Source organism: Tubulanus polymorphus, chromosome 9, assembly GCF_964204645.1.
Source record: "Tubulanus polymorphus chromosome 9, tnTubPoly1.2, whole genome shotgun sequence".
NCBI classification, from domain to species: Eukaryota; Metazoa; Nemertea; class Palaeonemertea; order Tubulaniformes; family Tubulanidae; genus Tubulanus; species Tubulanus polymorphus.
This window is the reverse complement of record NC_134033.1, coordinates 13,339,881-13,364,432: the sequence shown is the minus strand read 5'-3', so window position 1 is coordinate 13,364,432 and position 24,552 is coordinate 13,339,881. Positions and strand designations below refer to the sequence as shown.

Genomic DNA, 24,552 nt, shown 5'->3' with positions numbered 1-24,552 from the left:
ACATCCAGACCCTGGATCCGCCCCGACTCACCAACCAGATGAACACCTCAGAGTTAGAATTCTTTCCGTGAATTAAAATTAAATTTGCGCTTAATCCTAGGGTTGGAAATAGAGCACTTCTCCAAAATTTCCCCTTGTTGTCCCCTGTTAAATACGGCCCTGTACGAAACCAATCGATAACAATAACTAAAATTGTGAGTTAGTCTATTATTTATTCACATATCGAATATCTTACATTATATTCTATGGTTTTAAACCATTACACAAGTTTTCATTACAAACCATTACTATTTACAACGCAGTATTATATAAATAGTTTATTTACATAAATATGATAACGGATTATCACTCGGTTTCGATCAAATGAGTCCGCATGATTACAGAAATGCAGATTGTCCTGTTTTCTAAATTGAGTTGCGAGCATGAAAGCTGGTCCCATAATACTGTAAATACGGTGTTAAAATGTTTCATTTTCTTGATTACGTAAATCATACAAGAGAGACTCACGAAACAATTTGTCCAACAACTCTCAACAGGCTAAAATAAAATGATACCTTGTTTCTCCTAATCGGCCGGGTCACTTTTGTAAACGGCAATGAACTTTGTTATCAGTTCATTTCTATATCTGCCGGGTCTATAATGGTAAGCATTACTTTTTAAAAAGGTAATGTGCAGGTTAGGCGGGTTAGCTCAGCAGAAAATGAGAAACAATGTATCAATTAACTAGCCATAAATATTGCACTTGCATAGAATGTCAACATGTAGGTATTGTACTCGATCGGGCACTGTAACGGAAGACTTCCTTGCGCGTAGATGTCGCTACACTGATGCTCAACAGACTGTGTCTTATGTTTACAAATATCTCCATCAAGTGCGTACGTTATAGTTTTCGTAGTTCAATTTAGTTTTCAGCTGTTTCATCAGATCGTCCGGTAAATCGTAATAAACGCGATCTATTTGCGAGTTTTTACGTATGTAAACTAAATCGTCGACGTCGATGCGGTCAGCTGCCGAGTGCCAGATCGTCAACGAAAATCCTCTGGACTGATTCAGCAACCACGTCAATGATTTCCACGACCGCCTGACCAGGATAGCGCGTACAGGAAACGTGACAGGCTGCTGAAGGGTCTTGCAAGTTTCGGCCATTTCGGCGACCATAGCCTGGCTGTACGCTTCTTCTGTTTTATTAACTGAAATGACATAGTAATTGACATCAATTGACAGCAATTCGCTTCACTCGTATACATAGACGGCGAGCTTTAATCTTTGAATCAAAGGCTTCCCAAAACCTTTCGTGATGCCCCTAATGAGCGTATACAATGTTATATAAAGAATTGATGTATTCAATTATTGAGCATTTCAGGAGATCGCGATCAAGATTTCTAAACCCCGATAGGAATTCATTCGAGACAAAGGTTCAGTTGTTTGTTATTGATAGGGATTATGTTTATATTTACCGGAAGGACTGTAGTCGCCCCCAGTAGTCCAACCTAGCGACATGGTACATTCTGGGAAGACTGTTTTGACTAGATTCAAAAATTCCGCTGCATTTATCGCTGGGGCTTTACCTGAAAAGAAAATATTCAAACAAACATAAAATACATGCATCCAATAGAAATGCTTTCAAAATAATCACAGTGCTTTTGATAAACGAACCCATAATTGATGATATATAAATCTATTGTTCTAACTATCCGAGACTTTAACTATCATCGGAGAAAAAGTTCCGTTTCTTTGATGATATCTTTAATTTCTACGTCATCGATATTGTGGGTCCGTTAATCACCTTCAAAATAACTGAGTACGTATATACAGTGAGACCGTATGTACAGTCATACAGTGGTTTTATACCTTTAGGACCCTGTAGAATGTCGGCGTTTATCCAAACTGGTTGTTCAATCTCCTGTTTTTTCTTCTGTAGTAACTGTAAACAAGGTTCTACGGCAGACGTGGCCTTGAAATCCAATTTCATTCCTATAAATAATAAGTTATGCCTTACGTTTACTAAAACGGGCCGAACTGGCATGATGATGACATAATATTTCCTGACCGAATTATTCGGTCACGACATAATTCTATTATTTTTCACATGGGATTCGAACCCACTCCCTCTCGGTTGTGAGTCAAACACTTTTTCCACCACGACAGCAACCAACAACCGATCTTTAGCAACCGAGTTCCTTGGATGCTATAGCAACGCATACCATCAACACGAAGAAACGTCCATAACACAAACTACACCCCACCATCGCGAGGGTGAAATCAAAACCAGAATCAGATGAATTACGGCGAAGAAGACGAAAATGGTCCGGTTGGTACATTTGAAAGCTATCGAGCAGAAGCGGATATCCTAGCGAAACAAGGCGATCACAGGAAGGCTGCGGATAGTTACACAACCGCATTAGATATTGAAGCGGGGGACAGGTTAGATGAAAGCAGTAAAATACTATACCCTAAATTACTGTAAAGTTATGTACACGTATTTTGGAAGCACGTAATATGAATTGAGGGTTTTCAGCGGGATTCGGCTTCAATGTTTTTACGTGTTTGTCTAATGAGCTTTCACGATATTATCACGATTGGCAGGTACTGTTTAGTGGCGAGATCGAGATGTTGGTTGAATTTGGGAGATACGAAACAAGCGTTAGAAGACGCCGAGGCCTCTTTAAGAGAAGACAAAGGATTCGATAAAGGGTTGTATCAGAAGGCAGAGGTATTGTACCACATGGGCGACTTCGAACACGCATTGGTGTTCTACCATCGCGGCTATAAACTTCGTCCGGAACAAGATGAGTTCAGACTAGGCATACAGGTTCGTTACAGGTGGCGTGTATACTTTCTACGACAAAATGCCTCATATTTCTTAAAGATAATCTTTTATTTTACCAATAGAAAGCACGAGAGGCTATTGAGAATTCATGCGGTAGTCCCAATAAAGTGAAACTGACGAAAGATGGAGATCTGTCGTTTTTTAAAGACGACGCGCGAACGAAAAGCACTCGTACTGTGGATCGGCCGGGTATGACCAGGTTCGGTCGGAGTGCCGGGCATCCGATGAGGCAAAGCACCGGAAGACCGCTGAAAAAGACGCCGTCACGCGTGAAAAAAGAGCGCACGATCAAACAACTCCTCGGTGCGTCATCAAAACCGAAACATTCGTAAACAGGGGCGGAACCAAGGAGGGCGCAGGGGTTTACGCACCTCCCTCAACATTTTTTCAGGAAGCTCTTTCGATGAGCTTTCTTTCGGGAAGCTCTTTTAATAATATGCCCTTTTTGGGTGCATCCCTCCCAGAATCATACCCGATATCCGCCCCTGGTAAATCAGACTTTCTTGCTGTTTATGAAGGGTATTCTTTTTTTTCTATTTTAGGAGAGCTCTATTCGGACAAGGTGTATTTGGAGAAACTACTGGACGAGACCGAATCGCAGCAGGGAACTCGCGGAGAAATACAAGAACTAGTATGCGACGGTCTGAACTACTTGACGCAACGAGCCGACTTGTGGCGACAACAGAAACCGATGTACGCTCGACGAAACGAACGCTTGGCACAACGCAAGAAATACTCGACGAAAACCTCGCTGAATCAATACGTAAACAAACAATTCGAGAAGATAACAACAGCGCAGAACAAAGGAAATTACCTCGAGGCTCTTAAACGGGCGAAACTCTGTCTAACCACGGTCACCAACTGGGATGAAAGAACGTTTCCTAATCTGGACCAGATAGTCGCGAACTGCCACTGTTTTCTCGGAAATGCCTATTTGGAAATGGGCCACCACCAAAGGGCATTACGTCACTATAAAGTCGATTATAAAATATCTCAAGAGAAGCAGTTATCCGAAGACAAATCTCGCGCTTTAGATAATTTGGGCAGGGTATATGCGCGGTTGGGAGACTTCGAACGAGCCGTACATTACTGGAGCCAAACGCTGTCGCTAGCCCGCACACCCACCGAACGCTCTTGGCTCTATCACGAGATCGGCAGGAGTTACCTAGAAATTGGTAAAACGAAAGAAGCCCTGGATTACGGCAATCGTTCGCTGGACGCTGCCGCAGAAGTGAAGGACAACGTCTGGGCGTCGAACGCGTCGGTTCTGATCGCTCAAAGCCAAGTTAAAACCGGTGATTTCGAGTCGGCGTTAGCATCGTTCAATCGCGCGTATGAACTCGCCCAAGACGACGGCGATGAGGAAGCGTTAGACGCTTTACAGAAAGCGATAGATGAAATCAGCAGTCGTATAACGAAAAAACCGACCTCATAAAATATTTCAGCACAATTTCTTTCAATTACAATAATAGGTTTCTTCCTTTTTCAAATATGAGATTAAAGGTGATACAAAACTGATTAACTACGCTACAATAAATGCCAAACATTTCTGCGAAAAATGTATGAAAAAAATAAAGTAAAACCGATACGTACCTTTAGTCGTTTTCGTGATTTCTGTAAGCCATGTTTCGAACGTATTATCGCTACTAGTCTGCGGAGGATGAGCCATAATCGCGGTACCTCTCGCATCGGTTAGTATATCAGCTTCAATCATCATATCATTGCCTGTACATAACACGTAAACAAAATAATTCGTGATGACTTTGTTCCTATTGATATAGAAGATGCATAAATACCGATCTTCGGTTTTTGCTCTGTGCGAAATAGAGTCCATGATGGACGTCTTCAATTACCTGACAAAGCCTTCTTCATATCGGCTTTGCTATTGGCGGCATGAGCCCACGTGATTTCCAGTCCGTCTCTGGTGCTCAGCGGGAAGTAATGCAGAATACTGCCGGCGGTTTTGACGAGTTTTTTAAACTGCGAGAATTTCGGTCCCGGCAGGTCGTAGAATATCGTTCGTTTGTCGTAGTCGTTTCGCACGTACAGAAGATCGTAGAGAGACGTGTCCTGCCAGTCATCATCGTCACCAGCTGGAGTTGTCACTGTCAGAGTAAACCTTGAAAACCAGAAATTATATAACTATCAAAACAACATTCAACAAACGGACCGGCGTCCACTTCACAGAACGGTTTACTATGTTTTATACGTCCACGAGTTTACTATTTTTTTGTTAAGTCATTCGTTTGGGCCCAGGCCTTATACACAGTGGAGAATTCTATGACTCAAGGTGCGCCAGTTGCACAGTCATGGCTTATACTAAAGACCAGTCTAAGAACAACTTAGTTCTGCAGCCTATCTAACAACTTGAGACCAGTTTTAAGATTTAAGACCACTTTTGGACTTAAGTCACGACTGTGCAACTGGGCCAAGCTTTGCGCGTAGCTTTCACCCGGCATCGTGCGGTTTTGATCTACCTTACGCAGGCCGAAGTGCTTACCGATCAGATTTACCGAGGAACCATTTGAGTTCAGACCACGACGGTTTGAGTAATGCTGCCGGTACTGTGATCGAGACCGGTTGTCGGACGTATTTGATAGCCATAGCCATCTCTTCTACGTGAGTGCGATTGATACCACCGTGATTACAACACGTAGTTGACCATCCAACACTGAACGTACACGACGGGAAAGTCGAATGCACTAATTTGATAAACCTGAAAATGAGAATATTTATCCGAATTCAATATCGATGTAAAAATGCTCATCGTGTTGTGCAACATTCGTTTTTGTAAAGCCAGGCAATAGAAGACTTGAGAAAGATTTTGACAAACGATACTCAGTAATAAGAAAATGATGTCTTAGACAGGGTTCTAATGGGCTTCCCAATTTCATTTTCCATACATAATCCATACCTCTAAGTTACACATCGCCAACCCAGAACAGGCAATGAATAGGCCCATTAAAAGTAAATAAGTGGTAATTATCAATACCATCGACAAAGTATTTTCATATTAAAGATTGTTATCAAGTGAATGGTAAAAATTCCCATTTTCCAAAACTTTCCAAGACTTTCCAAAACTCTGCTTAGAACATATCAGTTTACAGGATCGTCGCTTCAATGGTATTTACTAAAGGCTCTATATACTCACCCCATATTATCGAGAGGAGTAGTTGCAGACCCTGGTCCTTTCAGTATGATACCATTTATCCACACGGGTTGGTCGATCAAATCTTCCTTGTTTCTCAAAAGTTTCAAAGACGGTTCGATAGCGTCGATGTGGCCCATGTTCAATTTTACACCTAGACAACGGTATATCATCACGAATTACGGCACAACTCACTGATGACCCCGCGCTATTATGTGTTCGTCGGTCTCTTATCATAAGACAATGATTTTTTTTTTATAAGAAGTTTTATGGGTTAAATGTTTAGCAATTCAAAAAGCAGTGCATTTTTAAAACTTAATCCCCTCGATTGTCAAGGATTATGCCCTTTTAAAGTTGTGCTACCCTCAAATAGTGGTCCAACTCCTGGATCTACCCCTAACAAACAATCATTCAATTATCAACCTTTCTTTACCTTTCTTTTTCACTAATATTCCATCCAGCCATTCGTCCAGCGACAAATCGCTGGAGTTAGCGCCTCCATAAGCTATAACGGGAATGTTTGTCTTGCCAGAGGGCGCGTGCGTGCCCAGGATGACGTCAGCGCTGACCATCATGTAACTACCAGTCAGCGCTTCCTGGTATTGAATCTTCCGATTTGCGCGATGATACCACGTGATGTCGAGGGCGTCATCTTTAGAGAAGTAGATTAGTGGACTTTCCATCGACGTAAATCTTCTTTCGCCACCTTTCGAAAAATAAAATGCACATGTAATGATAATCTATGAGTCTTATTGTGATTACCTCACCAAAGATAAAATGGGACTATAGGGCACACCCCCAAACTCGATTTAGGATTTTGGAAATTTTGGCTCATAGGATATTTCAAAAGTTTGAAAAAAGTTTTGAATTTCTTTCTGCCTTTCTTCAAGAAGGGCATTTCAGATTTGTAGGTGCCTCGCGTGAGGCGAGAGGCACCCCGGATCCGCCCCTCATTCGAGAGGTGGTTGATTAAGCAGCCATAATGATACGCCATGCGCTGAATCATCGAATATATACAATACATCTCAATGGGAAAGAATGTGTCTCCATCACGGGACCTCTTTCCGTAAAGACATTTCAAAATCTTTTTAAACCCGCCGGTCCGAACTAAACTTTTCTCGAAATTATGTTCCTGATGCATTATATTTCTCTAGCTCTGGCCAGCTCGCACTATACACGATGCCTATATGATAGAATTGGGTGGATTTTTTAGCGTTGAATTTTATCGGAATCCTATACGTAAAGAGCGTGTGTGCTGGCGAAAAAAAATGCGCCGTTTGAAGGTTGTGAATGAGATCGAGAATCGACCACGCGCGCTCTGATTATCAACATAGCTAAAAGATACGTTGAATTTAGTCGGCTCTCACAGAAATCGTTTTCTAGCGAAAACTGGTAACAAGAAGAGAAAATCTAACTGCGGTAAGCGGGTAAAGATGAATAACTTCTGTGAGAGCACGGATTGATATTTATTGCCGCGCAGGGATGTTCAGTGTTAGACGTTCTGGGTCGGGTGCTTTTGATGTAGGAACATTTATCACACAGCCTTACTGAGTCAGCCTGTATTATAGACGCTCTACACAGCAATTATATTCCACCATGATAAAGATAAAAACAGTTAAATACGAGAATTGATGTGTTTTGATGATCAAATCGAGAGGCCGAGCCGTTTTCGTATCGTCAAACAACAAACTGCTCGCCGTTCCGTCCGGGATTGCTCTTGTTGGCCCTGTGTACGCGAAATCCGCGTTACAAATCTTAGGCTAAAAATTGATACCTTGTTTCTCTTAATCGGCCGAGTTATTTTCTAAACTGCGATACAATTTGTTATCAGTTCATTTCTATAGCCGCCGCGTCTGTTATTGTGAGCTGATCATGATTTTGAAAAAAGTAATGTACAGGGTAGATAGGCGGTCGGTCGGTCAACTTTTTAGCTCAGCAGATTTGAGAAACAAGACAGCGATTTCTTTTAAGCCTAAGTCTTATTTAGGCGATTAATTTTATCGATCGAATTTCGAATCTCATACATCTTAGAAATCCGATTTCAATTCGTGTATCGAGTATCAGAAATTACAACGCGCGCGCTCCTCCTTTTGATGAAACCGTTTTATTGCACCCGCAGTTAATGAGGTTTTTTATCGTTGTCAATCCGAAATCACAGATTTTTAGAGTACGCCTAAAAACGGTTCAACTCGGTACAGTTTGCACATTATTATTTCACCCACACTGGTCGGACCGGGGGGGATGTCGAGGTTAAAAGGTGAACGCTCGCCGCATTTACAAGGGTTTTATGAATTTATGGTCGGTTTATCGTCCCTCGGTATCAGACAGCTTCTGCCAGCCGCGTACTAAGAATACGTTGTAACAGTCATCATTAGTCTGTTGACAAGTTCAAGAGGAGGACGTCTGTCTTTCGAATTGAGGGTCGATGAGTGCTTTCCACGCGCACTTCACGTTTCGATTCGACATCGTTAGAGGCAATAATTCTTTGTCGCTAAAATTGAAATAAACGAAATCGAAAGGCGAAACGTTTGAATCGGTGATGGACCCGGCGGTTTTATGTGTATTAGATAAGGTTACTACTGTATTACTCATTCGGTTGAAGACGAAGAGATGATAAAATTGGCCTAATTAAACTGTTTTAGCCGCGGCGTACAACGATACAAATCGCTACAGGGAACGAGTTGTCTGCTTCGTCGCGACGGGGTAGCCACCGTTTCTAATGTATCCGGTGCGTTCCTCCTAATCAATGCACCATTTTATACAAAGAGAACTAAACGCAGTTCGTATTCGATTTTCTTACAGTTAAACTAGTAAAATCCATCTGTCCCAGTCTCATTATCTTCTAAATAAATGTATCCCTTCCAAAATAAGTCGTCTCTATACTAAAATGAAATAATCATACGAATCGAATCGTCGGGACTCGAACCAATGAGGTTTGATGTCAGTGTTAGCGTCCACTCCGAACAATGTTTACTATGGACGTAACGTATAAACTTGAGTTTATATGAGTTTATACATTGACTTTAATGAAACGTTCGATTCTAGTTTAACACTCGCGCATATATGATTTCAAAAACAAAATTCACCAATGACAACCTTCTCGACGAATACAACAAAATAAAATCAAATGCTGGATGCCTATTAAAATATATAAAACTGAAAAATCTGTGAAATGTTTCATCATTTTAGACCATATTCACTCACGTCTGATCGGTTGATTTGGTTGGTATTATACCAGTGCACGTAGATTGGCATTATATACCAACCAAAGATCAGACGTGAGTGACTAGCAACTGTCAATCTGGCGAGATGTCGAGCAAAACAACCCAAAAATTGAGCTAGGGTTACCAAAATATACGGGGCGGTTATCAAGCCCGGCCCGGTGTAAGAAACACGCGTTGACTAATTACCGTAGCACAGCTGTATTAGTGGAAACAGTACACGACGCACTCGGATAAACCTCGCTTCCGATTTAAAAAGAAGTTAAATTAATCCAGTTGAAGCAGCGGAAAGTGAAGTTTACGGAAGATCTCTGCTTACGACAAGTATGTTTTTATTGTAAATTCTACGGTATTTTTCCGCCTGCGACGCAGCTTGAGGCAGATCGTTTGATGTGGTGAGCCATGAACAACCATCCGTTCATCATCAACTTATGCTGCGCCTTGTGGCTGCATCTATGAAAATATTTCATGACTTCAACAAAAAAAAAACTATATATTGAGGCCTACTTCATGATTTTCTAAATGATTGCCTTTAACGAGTCACCTTCGTTTATATCCATGAACATTTCCTATAACAACAGACTCGGGGAATAAGAACTATACAATCGTTAATCTCCGAATAAAAGAGATATATTAGCGATGCCTTTATAAACGATAGACCTGGATATATACAATCAGACGGGTCAATGTACTATGACATGAGATATGAAATATGTTGTTTGTTTTATATAAAGCATGGACGCATTAAAAGATTACGCCCAAAGATAACATATTTAGAAATATGAAATAAAGAAATATCATTTATATTATTAATTTTATTAATGATTAATTATTGAAGCCGCGAGATGAGTGTTTATGTGTCCTCATCGTCCTTACGTAGATTCTCACGATCGAGTCTTCAAACAATCTATATTTATAGAAACAAGATCGGAAAAAATCAAAAATTACAAAGACGCACCCGCCGTGCCGCATTATTGGCTTGACAACTATCCGGATTTTCAAATTCAATCGAATTGAGGATTCGACTGCGTGTAACGTGGACGGTGAGGAGGAGCGCCGGATTGAGGGCTCGACTGCGTGAGGACGGTGAGGACTGAGCGCCTGCTATTGAGGGCTTGCGTGAGGACGGTGAGGAGGAGCGCTGATTGTTCGCAGTGATTAGGCTACCCGTCGATGAATGTGGCCGTCAGCGTGTAAATCGTGACATCTGTCAATACTCACCGACGAACAACACGTACGGCTCCGGGGTAGCTGTTTTTTCCTCTCTTTTCTCGCTATTTCGGTCTTTCACGAATAATACAATCAATTCAAAGTAATGAGAAAGGCCTACAATTCTTAGCTGCGGGGAGTCAGACCCATAATGCCTTCTAACAATAGTCGATTTGTTTCTCTAATCCTAGAGACCCCCGCGCGTGAAAAGAATTCAAACTCCTTTTAGAGCGAAGTAATATTATGACGGGATGATCGATAAAACCCTAGAACTTTTCATCAGGCTTTTTGTAAACGGTAATTGCGTAACACACAATTCGATTTCGGCCCGCAACACAACGGCCAGGTTTTCGCCGGAAGACCGCGCTTTATTAGAATATCAATTTAAAAGAAAATTTAGATTCTGTAGCTCTTTCGTTAGATTTGGATAATGAAATATAGCCTAGATCTGGCCTATTACTACAAAGCGCTTGTTTTTGAATAGGACCTGAACATTTCACGTGACTCAATCCAATCCTTGACGTTTATGAATTCATTCGCGATAAACTTTGAAATGGATTCCCTTCAGCTCGAATATCAAAATATGATTTACTGTTTTTCGATTCCAATGGTGAGAATGATCCATCAATGATCCATCAATGCTGTCAGGATACAGAGAGCGGGTTCGTGATATATAACGATCCCTAGTTGTTAAACACACCTGTTTATCGCTCTGTAACGGAGCAGCCTTAATTACAATTAGTCAATTACCGAGTAATATCATGTATAGGCCTATATATCTCATGGTTAAGAATTATTATTCTCGGAGAGAATTACTGGCGTCCGGTCTAATCAGAATAATCAAGCCCGGTAACTATTTCAGGCGTTGAGATCACGATGAACAAGAAAATCGTGAACAGTTTCAATGCTTTTCGTCGACTACAAGAATCATTTGTTTCGCGAAACATGCTAAGACAAAAAAAAAACAATTTTGATCTTCAAACAGCAAGGAACGGGGATGATTTTGCAGACGCCCTATTAAACCAAGCGCTCTATGAATTAATTAAGTTAGTATATACACACGTGTATATGTTTACAAACGTTCCGCTTTTAACATATCTATCTAACTGCGTATTGTTTGAACTGACCTTTTGGTTTTTTGCCCATTGTCAAGCCGAAATAAACGCCGACGCCTATTCCTATGCCGAGTATACTCATAGAAGCAGACAGCGCGATGATCGTACGTTTGTCGAACATCGTAAAGCAGCAGCACCGGTAAACCGTCTGATGATGCGGAGAACTCGTTTATACTGACTCATTCGCCGCCGCGAGTTCAGGCTGCTTTCCTCCACACGCGAGCGGCCGCGTACGGCTTCACTCGGCTCATTGTGTGAGTGTACGCGCGCCGATCAAAGAGAACTTATAGTTCATTTTCGTCGGTATTTTATATTCGCTTCTTAAAAAAATGTAGTTATACATGATTGCTAACATTGGAAAACTATCGTACCGATAATTCCCTCAATTTTCTCTTAAGATGGAAAAGGTTAGGACGAGTCCTTTTCAATGGTTACTAGTACTTAATGATCGTGAACCAGTAGAAAAAAACTTTAAGGCAAATCGGAATTCCTTAGATTTTAGACTTTTAGGAAAAAGGCTAAATTTCAGGATGAGTTATATTTTTAATCAAAAGTGATGAAACAATATTAACCGTAGGCTACGTATGAATTCTGTTTTTCTTGACGTTTTGGGAAGACAATTCTCCCCATCTAAAGGAATTTGTTCTAAAATCATATTACAGCATTTGATTTACCGAATCTAAATTCTAACCGAAACTATCTTCCCGAAATGTAGAGTTCATTGTTTCATCACTTGGGTTCTTTATATTGGCTACGAATAATTTTAACTGGGATGAGTTCTTGGGGCGTAAACCGTTCTAATTATCAATCATATACTTTTGTGATTTTCGAATGGATTAACGAAATACTACGTGGTGAAAAATCTAATAACAGCTTTGTGTGTGAGCAGCTATATATAACCCTTTCAAATTTATACATGCATGACGTCAATCGCTACGTCACGCCTTCAACGTCAGTTATATATTTTATGTTAGTACCTCAGTCGACATGCGCGGTTCTATGGTGTAATGGTTAGCACTCTGGACTCTGAATCCAGCGATCCGAGTTCGAGTCTCGGTAGAACCTTGTATTTTTGTACATACCTTCGGTGCCCTCCATCAAAATTTTTACGATCAGGCAACCCACACTTGTGCTCAACAATATCATCATCCATCTTAAAACCTTAGACGGTCGCATCTTTCTTCAAAACCTTCTACTTCGTATTAGACCGTCACATAAACGCGCAGTGTAGCGCACTCGTATAGCGCTGTGTATTGTAGACTTGCGTGGTATTTACCAACTATTAAGTCTTATTGATTTAAGGCGACAATTCTGCCATCTTTCGATTAATCGTGCAAAATGACCGAACGTGTGTTGAATGCGCAGCTGGGCTCTAGAAGTTTGGGGTGAAAGTAGCTTAAAAAACTGGATGATCTAAGCTACTTTTCACCCCCAATCTTTACCGAACCTCTGTGGCTGAGGGGCGTCGTGCTGTCCAAAAAAGTCCGCATTTTAATCCGATATCAAATTGTTGACACTTCGTTTAATAAATAACATCAAACGATATTCTGACCTGCCAATATGTGTGGCTGGTGTCAACCAGAGTTTTTCTGGTGGCAAAATTTCTATTTTCTGGGACACGCCAAATATTCTTGCAGAATGACCAATAACCAAAACACCAACCAATTTCACAGAGTACATAATCAGGTATTGATTTATTGTTTCACAGATAATCCCATTATATACTTTTTTCTTGATATATGCATTAGAAATACATTAGATACTTTACATATACATCTACTATAAACCTTTAAGCACAAACAGGGACATTCCTGGTATATTACTGAAAAATAGTGATCGCACAGAAGGACTACAAAGATACAAAAATCAACAGAAGATGTATATATATATATACTGAAACACATAGCCATATACATATGCATTGTATGTATACGCGTTATGTTTAAATCAAATATCAGTTATTACCTGATACTCGATCGGTTTATATCACATAAGCATTTACGTAAAAATAAAAATTAACAATCAACATCAGCTTACATCAAAGAAAATAAATATAAGCTATTCCATCGTATACATATAAAAGTATTAATGTTCGTAATTAAGCTTACACAATGTTCTGCATTTTGAATCAAAGCTCATATAAAAATGAGACAAGTACGCGAATAAAACCGGTGGTTTCTAAGGCCTGTTTTTGATAGCTTGGTTTACGGGGTTGACCTATTCAAATATCATTTCTGAGGAGGAAATAAAAAAGTACCTTAGTGAGATAAAATCACTTTTTGATGGAAGAGGGAACTGTCGATAGGGCAATATACATATGTCCAAACAAATGATTCTTGGAAAGTTCGAATTCTGTAACACTGCAATCAAATAAAAACCTCGCGTTTTTCAATTTTTTTCATCATTCAAACCAGGATTCTCATTCGGCGGATTTTTTCACTGAATTTGTCCCACGGGCAGGAATTAAAAAAGAATTTATTTTCATTTGACTTCAAATTTCGGAGGCAGTGCCCGTAAACCAAGTTATTAAAAAAAATAGGTAAAATGGACACAAAATGTGTGTGTATATATATATATATTCATATAATACATTAAGTTGAACTGATTAATAAAATATCTTATCCCAATGGTTTTACGTCCTAGGAATTCAAATCAGGACAGCATCATATATATACATACACAGTGTCACACTCTTATCCAGAAACTTTACAGTAAACAGTGATTGTGTGTGTAATCACTTGTTAAAACATTTGTAAATTATCTACTTCACTCTTGATGATCATTTCAGTTCATATAATGATTATCTCTGGATGATGGCACCTCAGTGGATGGCATTATTCAATTCGGAAATGTTTCCAACTAGAATTATATTTAAGTTTTCACACTCAATGGGAATCTGCTCTGGTTCGTGTTGCCATCCACAATGATAAGGCAAGACTTTTTATGTATCTTATCTCCTAGGGATTTATTAGTCATTGGTAGAAAAAATTTCTAAAAATTTGACGAAAATCACAAAAACTCGTAATTATCTTTTCATTAAAAAATCAATCTCTACCGATCCAGGATTTCTTAAAATTTGAGGTTAAACTCCGGTTCCTATTCTTGAAATATATTCATTCAGTAAAACTATTAAAAAAAAAAAACATTAAAAAAAATTCCTCTTATTGCCCTCAACGAAATGTAAAACAACAACATACATTTTGGTTATTATATCCGAATTACAAGTTTAAGCGCCAAAAATTATGGAACTTCCAAAACCAGTAGTTAATAACACGGCTACTGTTCCTCTCACTGGTAGCCAAACTAATCAATTTTCAATCTGTCAGTCTCCAAAGATGGAGAGATTGAGAAGCCTATTTGATCGGAGCGATTTTCAAAAAAGTCAATCGGAATTTGATCAGGGTCCCTACAGTAATTTCTGGATATAAGATTTCAAGGGGTTTTATGGAGAAAATTTCGAGGAAGCTTCCGCATCACTTTCATATCCCGATTACTGCAGACTTCGCCTAAATCGGTACTGTTTATTTTGGTAAACCTAATTTTCATCCTTAAAACTACCTAAATTTGGTTTTTAAATGGGTGAACTTATTGGGTAAACACAAATTCTGGAACTGACTGGTACCAATTTAGGTGTAGTTCACTGTACAACTACGAACTAGACAAATATTTCTAATTTCCTATTTCTCAAGATTCAGTTTAGGAATAGATTTTAATGAATCGAGGAGTCGTAGGGACCCTGTCGATATTCGGCCTCTAAAATACTGGGAAGTACTCAATGAAAAGTCACACGTGTATATGAAATAATACGATAGGAATTAAATGCCTTATTTCCACACATTGTAATATTCCGCGCCCTATTGTTGACTAATAAAATCAGTAAACCGGTGACCTTAAAACTGTATACATTTGTACACTTTGCTACGGCCTACATCTAATTTCCCTACCGTAATAACTGTGAATTAATGTGACCTTATTATAGTCCGTGTACAAGACTTCAAAATTCTCTCACGAAACATCCATCGACAAGATATAATCAAAACAGATTTACGTTTAAATCCTGGAACCTAATACGCACTTTCGGATTTTCTATATTCATATAAACTTAATTCGTTTTTGTTCTATTCGCTACACAATTAGTTAACGAAATATATGATAAAATGTTAAATATCAAACCCTTCCACTAAGGTACTCAGCCAACAACTCGCAGCTGTGCAATCGACGAAGAACTTTGGATTTTTACAACCATTTAAGTGGCCCTATTTAATACACTAGCACCAACAATCTGCAAGTCAATCTGTTTTTTTCATAAACGCCTAAGACGGGTTCATCTTCAGCTTCATGTAATCGATCGTCGATGGTGATCACTAAAAACAAAATGGCCGCCACACAGATAGTGCGTCGATTAGTTAAAACACAATATCATAAAGCAATGCGGTTGTGTTTACAAATTCGATACCTGCCACACGTATTTTCTGTACAGACACTTAATGTAATTACAAAATATCCAGATTTCCAAAAATTACCTAGAATTGTAACCGTTAACGTTAGTAAGTACTGGAACCTGACTCTGAGTTCGCCGAGAAGCTTCCCGCATCATTCTCTACGCACCCCGTTCGTTCGTTCGTTCGTTCGAACTAAGCTCCACACGGAAATAAACTCATCAACATTTGTTACATCTTGACAAACAAATCTTTTAGCGCAATATAGCATTCGGTAAAAACATATCTTTTCATATAATAATAATTAGCATGATAATCCTAAAGGCATTAGGTTTAATAATTTCAGTCCGTAAAAAATGTGCCGAACTAAGTGAAGGTTCACTGTTATCAATACCGTGTGCCAAAAGAGTTGCAGTTCATTCCGTCACTCAGTACGCCAATAAGGATATTCCTATGTTAATTTTTAATTTCAAATAGTTTACATAATTGTCAGAGTAAGTAATTCCTCTAGAAAAAACAAACAGTCAACTGCGCCCCCTTACTCGATAAGATTTGACCGGTGAATAGTTCGCCGAGAGGTGACCGGTTACTGACCAGAGACATCGAGGGACTCTCAAAAAAAGAATCTTCGTAAAAATTCACCAAATTTCCAGCTCGATCGACGTCGAGTCAGGAGTTTACTGTATATATTACTGGTTTTCGCGTTTGTCAACTACTGGTGTACAATAATCATCGTAGCTCGAAATCAATTCCATGAAGAAACATCGCACGTTTTTGATTTTTTCTTTCTTCGTTTGTACAGAACAATTCTTCATCATATAAAAATCTCAACTACTGGCCAGCAGTTTACAAAATCATGTTTTACAATATTATAACGATATAAATCAATTCGGAATTTTGACTTTTCAAGTTACACAAACGAATATATTATTATTATTATTATTATCATATGTGGGAGAAGATTTTGAGTACAGTGCCGCGCAAATAATTATTCGTGTTTATTAGATCAAGTAAAATAGACGATGTAAAATATAAAGAAAGCTGTTTTCAACGAATCCGAATCTTTTTTCAACATCTTTCTCAAATGACTAGTTCTAAAGATAATACGTTTGCAGTTTCCTCTGTGAAATCTAAGTATACGCATCGGTTTTATACGAACTGCCAACCTTTCAGACTTAATCACTTCAATTCGTTTTTCGGCCCTCGCGAGGTCCACGACGATACACATCATCGCGAGTATAGAATCAACGCACGACACACGAGACGCTTTTTAGAAACGCGTAAAATATTTACATCGATTATTCAATCGCTCGAAGCGTGAAATTCAAATTCGATTTTATTATAGCACATTTGGTATTCAAACGAGGGTACAGCAGGGAACACCAGGCGCACTCGCGCGGAACTGATGCGACTAACGTTCAACAGATCTATTATGGAAATAACCACGCTCAACATCCCAGCAGAGACGCATCAAAAAATTCATTCGATTAATATGTACGTACGTACTAAGAGACTTCATAGCGACGACCAATTTAGATCATTTTGTTTGTTTTTTTCAGGAAAAGTGTGAAAGCAATAAATAGCTAGGCCGAGGCAATGCCCCAAGTGGGTTTACAGTTATGTTAATATAATGTATGGATACTTAAGTAATATTGCATGAATAATAGTGTCGGAAAATTACTCGTTAGATAACATGATGTATTTAAGAAATGTAGATAATTTTCACAAATTCATTCTTTAATACTCGCTTAAAGAAAGTCATATTTCAGAGCGGCCGCAAAAGCATGATGAATTACACGACATTCTTATCGTCGAAATTCGGGAATGAAAATAAAACGCTAGTGTATCCCGAACGGGCATCAATAAACACGCCGTGGGTTATTGAGAATATTGACGAAACGGGTTCAAATTAAATGAATGGAATTACAGCAAAATAAACAATTTCTCGGAAAATTTTTTAAAACAACGCTACAATGTATTAAAATCTTAAGCCCAACCCAGGTCGACTCAGATCCGATCAGATCGTCGGGTCGTAAGAATAGAACAAGTTCTACATCTCACAACTGATCTTAACGTCACAGCCAATAAGTAGCGAGCATTGCGTCGCATGACAAAATGGCGAGTCGACTAACCATGAGGCGATGATTGAGTCATAGTCGACCTGAGGAGTGTTGTTAAGATCCGTAGACGAACGAATCGGCAATCCGCCGTTCCTCTGACGATCTAAAGTCTGGTTTTAAGTCGACCTGAGCTAGGCTTGATCGAGATGAATATGACTGGATGGTTGGCAGCTCTTTCTCTCTCTCTGCGTGCGTGTACAGCAGCGCGGGAAGAATTTATTCTCACGGGAGGAAATTTGTCTTTCAAGATAGATAAATGACCTGCATTAACTATTATATATATTTATATATAATTGTTTAAAATCTCCGGGTGTTTTTGTTGTTGTTGCTTTTCATCCGATTATCATCATATTGCGTAATGCGAAACCGACGACGGTCGACAGAACGGTAAAAAATGTCGACGCGATGAAAACGGCACCGTCGGCCCTCGGGTCCTGCACGCTGCTCTTACCGATTTCGTATCGATTGCGCTGCTTCTCGTTGTAGCCGCCCGTGTCGTCGTCGAACGAAATATCGGGATCTTGGTAAATTTCTGAAACGAAACGTATCGAGTACTGCGTGAGAAAGTGAATACAATCATAATAATAATAATGATAATAATAATTATAGATTTTATATAGCGCAATTGCACTTTGCTTTCACTCTCTGTACACCGGTATAAATAGAAGAGATTTCAACGTCCTGATAATAGAATCAATGTTTGTGGTTTCTCAATGCGATGATGAGCGAGGGCAAGTTTTCGTCCATAATGAGAAAAAGTTACATCTCGAAATGATGCGTTTAATATCCAATAACAATTTTGAAGACGAAATAACACGCTACATTGTGAAAAGATCATTCTCTCATAGGGCGCTGTATTATTTATATTATTAACTAGATTAGTTAATAATCTATTTATTAACCAGAATTTCACCCTGAAACTTAAAGTTTTTATATCAAGGCAACTAATCGCTGAACACAATATATTCATCTTTGACACTTGTAAAATTTGGTTTCTAATTCGGTAACCGCGTAATATGGTAACAAAAAGATCTTGGTTCCAACTATACTGACTGGCGAAGTCTAATGTACAACTTTTAAATATCTAATTGCCTTTTTCTCAAAATTGAAGGATTTAAAGGAGTTTCTGACATTTTGTTCAAATGAAAGGAGTTTCAGGCGCCTTCAAAGACATTTTCCGCTCGGAAATAATTTTCAATTTCTAAGGAATCAGCGTCTGAACAGATATACTTACTGCGCTTACTATCATAACGGTTGTTCTTATTATTTTTGTCCTTTATCTTACGATGATTGTTCGGAGATGGTAAATAGTAATTACCACCTCCACTTCCACTTCCCGACGTTCCGTAGCCATCATCCTCGTCGTCGTATTCGTAGAAGTTATTGGTGTAGCCGCGATCGATGTTGCTGCCGCTGCCTGGATTGTATCGAACGACTCCGTCGTCCTGCGTGCCCTTTTCTTGGAATTGACGGATTTGCTGCCGAAAAACAGAAAAGAAATAGTAAGTATCGAAATGATCGAATGCTCGAATGCGATACGCCGTCTCGAACGAAAAACACAACATATGTCATGAAATAGCAGGAAATATGAAGACAATTTCATTGCAGGATTTTGTGTATTATCAATGGACAAGTGAAAACCGGTACTAAATAAATCATCTCAGTAATCAGGTAGTCCTGAAAGACAATTTTTATCCTACATACTACCTAAACTCTAATTTGATATCCCCCTAATTGGGTAAAAAAGAAATCCTGGTTCCAATTGTACTGATTTAGGAGAAGCCTAATTGCTCAAAATTGAAGGATTTCTAAAAAAAAGTTTCGGGCATTTTGCTCAAATGAAAGGAGTTTCGAGTAGCTATCATTTAGAAGGGTTTTTTAAGGAATCGAGGAGTTGTAGGGAACCCGAACTGGTAAATCATTCATTAACAAATAAACAAGTTTCATACCCGAGTAAGCATCTTTAATTTCTCCAATGTTGTGGCAATTCCAACATCTGTTACTTTTCTCGAAGATTTCTTCGGATGCGCTTGTAATTTTGAATCCGTCCCCGATTTCGCCTCGCTGGAAAAAAATTAAACGGTCAGACCGGAGAATAAGAACACAGGAGCCATCAAAAGTGACCCGACGGGACATTTCTAATATTTACTTACTGCACAGATACCCTGAAAATAATTCAAAGTTTGTATAAATGAACGATACATGCATCGATTGTAGATTGAAATACATTCTTGAACCAGATCTAACATTTACAACATAACAGCACCACAACATTTACAGTCACTTGTGCAATATAAATCATCCACAGGTCAAAGCTTTTAATCAAACTTGTTTCAGTTTACTCTGTACTCTTTTTAATTTTATGATTGTTTTTAAGCCAATGAGAATATTATACATGGATTTTAGGCTGAACAAATTATCATCACGTATACAGACCTGTCAATCGCCGGACCGTTGAAACAGTTATGCGTTTCCTTCGAGCTGATATCTTGACGGTCGCATAACGATTGCGCCATATTGCGATAGAAATCTTGAGATGAATTCAAACTGACGAGTACGGCTTTCATACGCTGCGCGAGACTTATTTCACTAGACGACTTGTGAGCTGCGGCATTATCGGCAGACGGCAGAACGCGAGTTGGGAACTGTGTGCGTGATGTTTTCGGGTATCCGCATCGTTGAACGACCTTTCAAATGAGAAATACGTGTAGATTAGAATGCGAGAACCTACTCAGGGTTTCCAGTGGTAAGGCCGGGAAAAAAAGAAGTACTGAGAAGGACTTTTTCAGCGATTTTAGACCCGAAAGGAAGGTCTTTTTAGACTGAGAAAGAAGTACTTTCCAGTAAAATAAGGACCATGGAAGCATTTTCACAACGCCTTCACTTAGGAAAAGACATAATTATAGCAGCTCAATTTTTCCCATTCAAACTGTTGAATTTGCGACGAGATTGCCCACGATAAAATACATACAATTAATGAAATTTGGAAGGACTGTTTCATCGAAAGGAAGGATTCACGGAGAAGGACAATGATGATATTTGTCTGAACTTTTTCCAAAAGAAGGACTTGGAAGGACCACTGGAAACCCTGCTACCGATCGACCATCTGACATTGACTGGGCTGATGACGTTACTCATCATCTTGAAAATAGCGCATACCCTATTGATCGATAGGGCTCACAACAAAACATGCAAAATGATGAATTGAATTAGAGGTCCCCGGGGATCTCGAGCATAATTGAGTAGCCACTTATTGGAAGTGTTTACCAATTATGAAATGCATCGAGGAAAAAATCTATCTGAACAGCGGTGGAACCTCGTCAAATACGTACTCATAGTTGACAAAACGATTTCTAAATTACTTAATGCCGTCACTATTAAATCCTCGCCATCTTTATCTTACCTTTTCGTAGAACTTGTAACTATGTTCCATCGCGTGCATTATTCCTTCGTCGACTTTCGAATGAACGTTTTTTAAAAGTACGGTTTCCAAGCTGTGCGCTCCGGACAGGTGACTCGACAACCGCGACAACGCTACGACAAAACGTTTCCACGGCAAATCTATATGTTCGATGTTAGCCAGACAATCGGTCATCACGTCGACGCAGTAACTGTGACACGGTTTAAGCCGAGCGTGGCCCTCGCAGCTCGAACATAATTGCATACGGGTCAGCGAATGTCCGCACTGTTTCTCCAAACCGGCGTAGTCAGTGCTGTTTACGGTATCCAACGCGATGCGCAATCCGCTGAGAAAGATGCGCGCAGCAGACAACGATTTCGCCAACAGGTGGCTGAGTTTATGCGGCGCGTCGCCGAACGGATGCGGGTAAACCTGTTGGCGTATTTCCATCAGACATTCTTGGTAATCTTTACTGAAGTCAGTGACGGTCGGATCGTTGAGGATGTTGTGAAACACAAGCGGAAATAGGTTGTCGAAGAATTGAGCAACGCTGTCATGGACGTTGACGTCTTGCATTTTCAGATACTGCTGTAAATCCATGAATAACGCGTCGATCGATGGTTTGCGATCCTCGACCGGAATCTTGTACGTCGTAACGAACAACGCGTCGGTGTTCGTCCGCGCTGTATCGACCATATTCACGATCTCATCTAAAAATGAATTTTTTTAAAATATTTATTATATTCTGAAAATTAATTCATTTATCACTTTTAAATAAGGTACACTCTGGCAACATGCATTAGATGGCGCAATAATGCACTAGGGCCCGATTTAATCTACTACCATACTGGTATTAAGTTTAACATTAGGGACTAATTCAATAGACAATGAATTGAGTTAACATTGACTTTCTCACTCAGCGTATGGTATCTGAAATTAGATTTGCTATAATCGGAATAATTGATCCGCAATTAACTGAAATATCTTACTGAGTGTCCACTAGGGAAACAGGTGGACTCTCACGCGCCAAAGTAGTGGCATAGGTACCTTATTGCGGAACGTGACCACCAAACCCTAAAAAATATCAATCAACTAGTCCTACCTTGAAACTTGGCAGCATTTGTCGCGATAAGATTCTTCAGGTATGAGCTCGATTCCTGAATCGACTTATGAATCTTGTTTACAGATGCTGTACTATATTTTTGTTCCATTTTTCGAGTACAACAACTTTTGAATTGGGTTTGCTTTCTTCCATCATAGCATATTTTCATTCTTTTATCTGAAAAACAAAAACGATAATACTAAATGTACACGCTTGGTCTTAATCAGGACACATACCACGCTAATCAATAATCAAATTGGCATAGTCAGTAAACAGAGAAGATGAGTCAAACCGGACTTTGGCTTATAGCAAAAATACATGAAGAGGATGTATTTTTGCTTATAGTCATTGCGCTTTGATAGACATTTCTATACTAGCTTGTGGTTTTAGTCAATACCTGGTAACTGGACTGCAGTTTCTAGTCATTCTGACTTTTGGTTTAGTTACTGCGAATTAGTCAGACTGTGGCTTATAGTTAGGGTATTACTAGACTAGCCCGTGGTTTTAGTCAGTGCCGAATATTGGACTGCATTATCTAGTCATTGTGAACTGTTTAGTCAGTAACCGGAATTCAGTTAAGTAATTAACTAGACTGCGGTTTAGTCAGTTACCGGACGGCAGTCTAGTCACTGGTAACTGGACCAGATCCGTTTTATCAATATCCAGAATCAGGGCCAGAGGAAGTTGACATTGGCCTAGCTCACATCCAAGGGCGCAAGGCGTTAACGCGCGTAAAATTCGATCATGTTTAATATGCAGCTGTTTCATAGTGAAAATACGTTTTCAGGGATGGGTGCGGATCTAAGGTTTCTGAATAACCTTAAAAAATCATCATCAGCAAAATTATGGGCCGGCCTTAAGAATGCAGGCAGTGAGCTTGGATATTGCTCGGGAACCTGAACAAGGATATTTAATAGCCCTATCCCAGTATAAAAAGCTTAACACAAACAATTATATAATTGTTAATCTGTCCTAATATATCATGTTAATCCATGCCACTCCTTATTAGAGATTCAACAGTACCACAGTTAGTTACAGTACCTACCATGGATTTTTTTATGAGGGATTTCATCCATTTCTATCCCGGCAATGTTCACAGCTGAAAATAACACCTTCACATCATCAGAGCACTGTTCACCGGCAGTATTCGTTAAGTTCTTTTTACTCTGAAAATGCCCTCCGTTTCCATGATCGCTATCTCCTAAAACAGCTCCAGATTCCAGCATGACCATCATCAAGATGATATTCAGCATCATCCATCGAGGTTTGATCGTCTTCCACGGCTGCATCTTTTCTGATCTAGCCTAACCAGTTAAACACAGACACTTAACTATCCTAGCGTAATTTCACTAGCACGAACCAAGCTATCTTACGGAACTCAGAAATGAAATCTAAACATCTTTCATCGAATTCATTTTCACATCATCACGATCATCTGAACGCCATTAGAATTCTACGTATTCCATTACATGTCAGTCATCGTCATTGTCAGTGTTGTAGATAATTGCTTTCCTTCAGAGGTAAATGTTACGCCGATATACGATTCGCTGTGGCTGCTCGAATTTCCACCAATGAGATCAACTACTCGTAGGCGGCAAATACAAAGTGTTCTATACGGCCTCAGTGCGTAATTTAGTTGTAGTTCGAGGGTTTTTGATTTTTACGTAAAAGTAGTTGCTCTCTGCAGGGATCCTCCAATATGCCTGGATCAATAATAACTTCAACTACGAGCCGCTATTATTGTATCAGCTAGTATCGAACGCGATATCATTGTAATAGTTTGTATCAATATTGAGCACAACTGTCAACTCACGAAGTATCATTGGTGCCAACACAAAGTATTAAGACTGAACACACTTCATTGATTAGTATTGTGTTCTGCTGGCAAATGTATTAATTGTATTGGGTAGGCTATAATTGGGTCGGAAAAGTTAGCTTGGACGGCAGTATGCCGTGGACTGAAGATTG

The 24,552-nt window shown here is 39.4% G+C and overlaps 3 protein-coding genes and 1 non-coding gene across 4 annotated transcripts; 2 read left to right on the top strand and 2 right to left on the bottom strand.

Moving 5' to 3' along the window:
* Positions 1-274: 274 nt before the first annotated feature.
* Positions 275-11,644, bottom strand: LOC141910567 (protein FAM151A-like). The gene is made up of 9 exons (XM_074801260.1): positions 11,536-11,644; positions 6,412-6,684; positions 5,982-6,132; positions 5,331-5,546; positions 4,684-4,949; positions 4,424-4,555; positions 1,852-1,974; positions 1,458-1,568; positions 275-1,178 (listed from the first exon to the last, which is right to left on the bottom strand). Exons 1-9 carry the CDS (start codon positions 11,642-11,644, stop codon positions 868-870), a joined length of 1,692 nt encoding a protein of 563 aa, XP_074657361.1. The 3' UTR covers positions 275-867.
* On the top strand, positions 2,279-4,265 carry LOC141911161 (outer dynein arm-docking complex subunit 4-like). The gene is made up of 4 exons (XM_074802132.1): positions 2,279-2,424; positions 2,587-2,812; positions 2,893-3,133; positions 3,373-4,265. Exons 1-4 carry the CDS (start codon positions 2,279-2,281, stop codon positions 4,263-4,265), a joined length of 1,506 nt encoding a protein of 501 aa, XP_074658233.1.
* An 872-nt stretch (positions 11,645-12,516) lies between the features above and the next one.
* Trnaq-cug (transfer RNA glutamine (anticodon CUG)) lies at positions 12,517-12,588 on the top strand. The gene has a single exon. It is a non-coding gene; the product is annotated as a tRNA-Gln (tRNA).
* Positions 12,589-13,197: 609 nt separating this feature from the next.
* Positions 13,198-24,078, bottom strand: LOC141911422 (glypican-5-like). Its single transcript, XM_074802436.1, has 7 exons — positions 23,630-24,078; positions 22,585-22,761; positions 21,486-22,192; positions 20,519-20,769; positions 20,032-20,146; positions 19,317-19,560; positions 13,198-18,614 (listed from the first exon to the last, which is right to left on the bottom strand). Exons 1-7 carry the CDS (start codon positions 23,871-23,873, stop codon positions 18,415-18,417), a joined length of 1,938 nt encoding a protein of 645 aa, XP_074658537.1. The 5' UTR covers positions 23,874-24,078; the 3' UTR covers positions 13,198-18,414.
* Between the last annotated feature and the right edge of the window lie 474 nt (positions 24,079-24,552).

Excerpts from the sequence above, each read along its gene's own strand:
- LOC141910567 (XM_074801260.1), bottom strand. The coding sequence starts at position 11,644 with ATGTTCGACAAACGTACGATCATCGCGCTGTCTGCTTCTATGAGTATA. Across the intron at positions 5,547-5,981 it reads ACTCCTCTCGATAATATGGG|GTTTATCAAATTAGTGCATT; the intron begins GTGAGTATATAG and ends TCTCATTTTCAG. Across the intron at positions 4,556-4,683 it reads TATGAAGAAGGCTTTGTCAG|GCAATGATATGATGATTGAA; the intron begins GTAATTGAAGAC and ends TGTTATGTACAG.
- LOC141911161 (XM_074802132.1), top strand. The coding sequence starts at position 2,279 with ATGAATTACGGCGAAGAAGACGAAAATGGTCCGGTTGGTACATTTGAA. Across the intron at positions 2,813-2,892 it reads AGTTCAGACTAGGCATACAG|AAAGCACGAGAGGCTATTGA; the intron begins GTTCGTTACAGG and ends TTTTACCAATAG. Across the intron at positions 3,134-3,372 it reads CACGATCAAACAACTCCTCG|GAGAGCTCTATTCGGACAAG; the intron begins GTGCGTCATCAA and ends TTTCTATTTTAG.
- LOC141911422 (XM_074802436.1), bottom strand. The coding sequence starts at position 23,873 with ATGCAGCCGTGGAAGACGATCAAACCTCGATGGATGATGCTGAATATC. Across the intron at positions 22,193-22,584 it reads AAATGCTGCCAAGTTTCAAG|ATGAGATCGTGAATATGGTC; the intron begins GTAGGACTAGTT and ends ATTCATTTTTAG. Across the intron at positions 18,615-19,316 it reads CCGTTATGATAGTAAGCGCA|AAATTTACCAAGATCCCGAT; the intron begins GTAAGTATATCT and ends GTTTCGTTTCAG.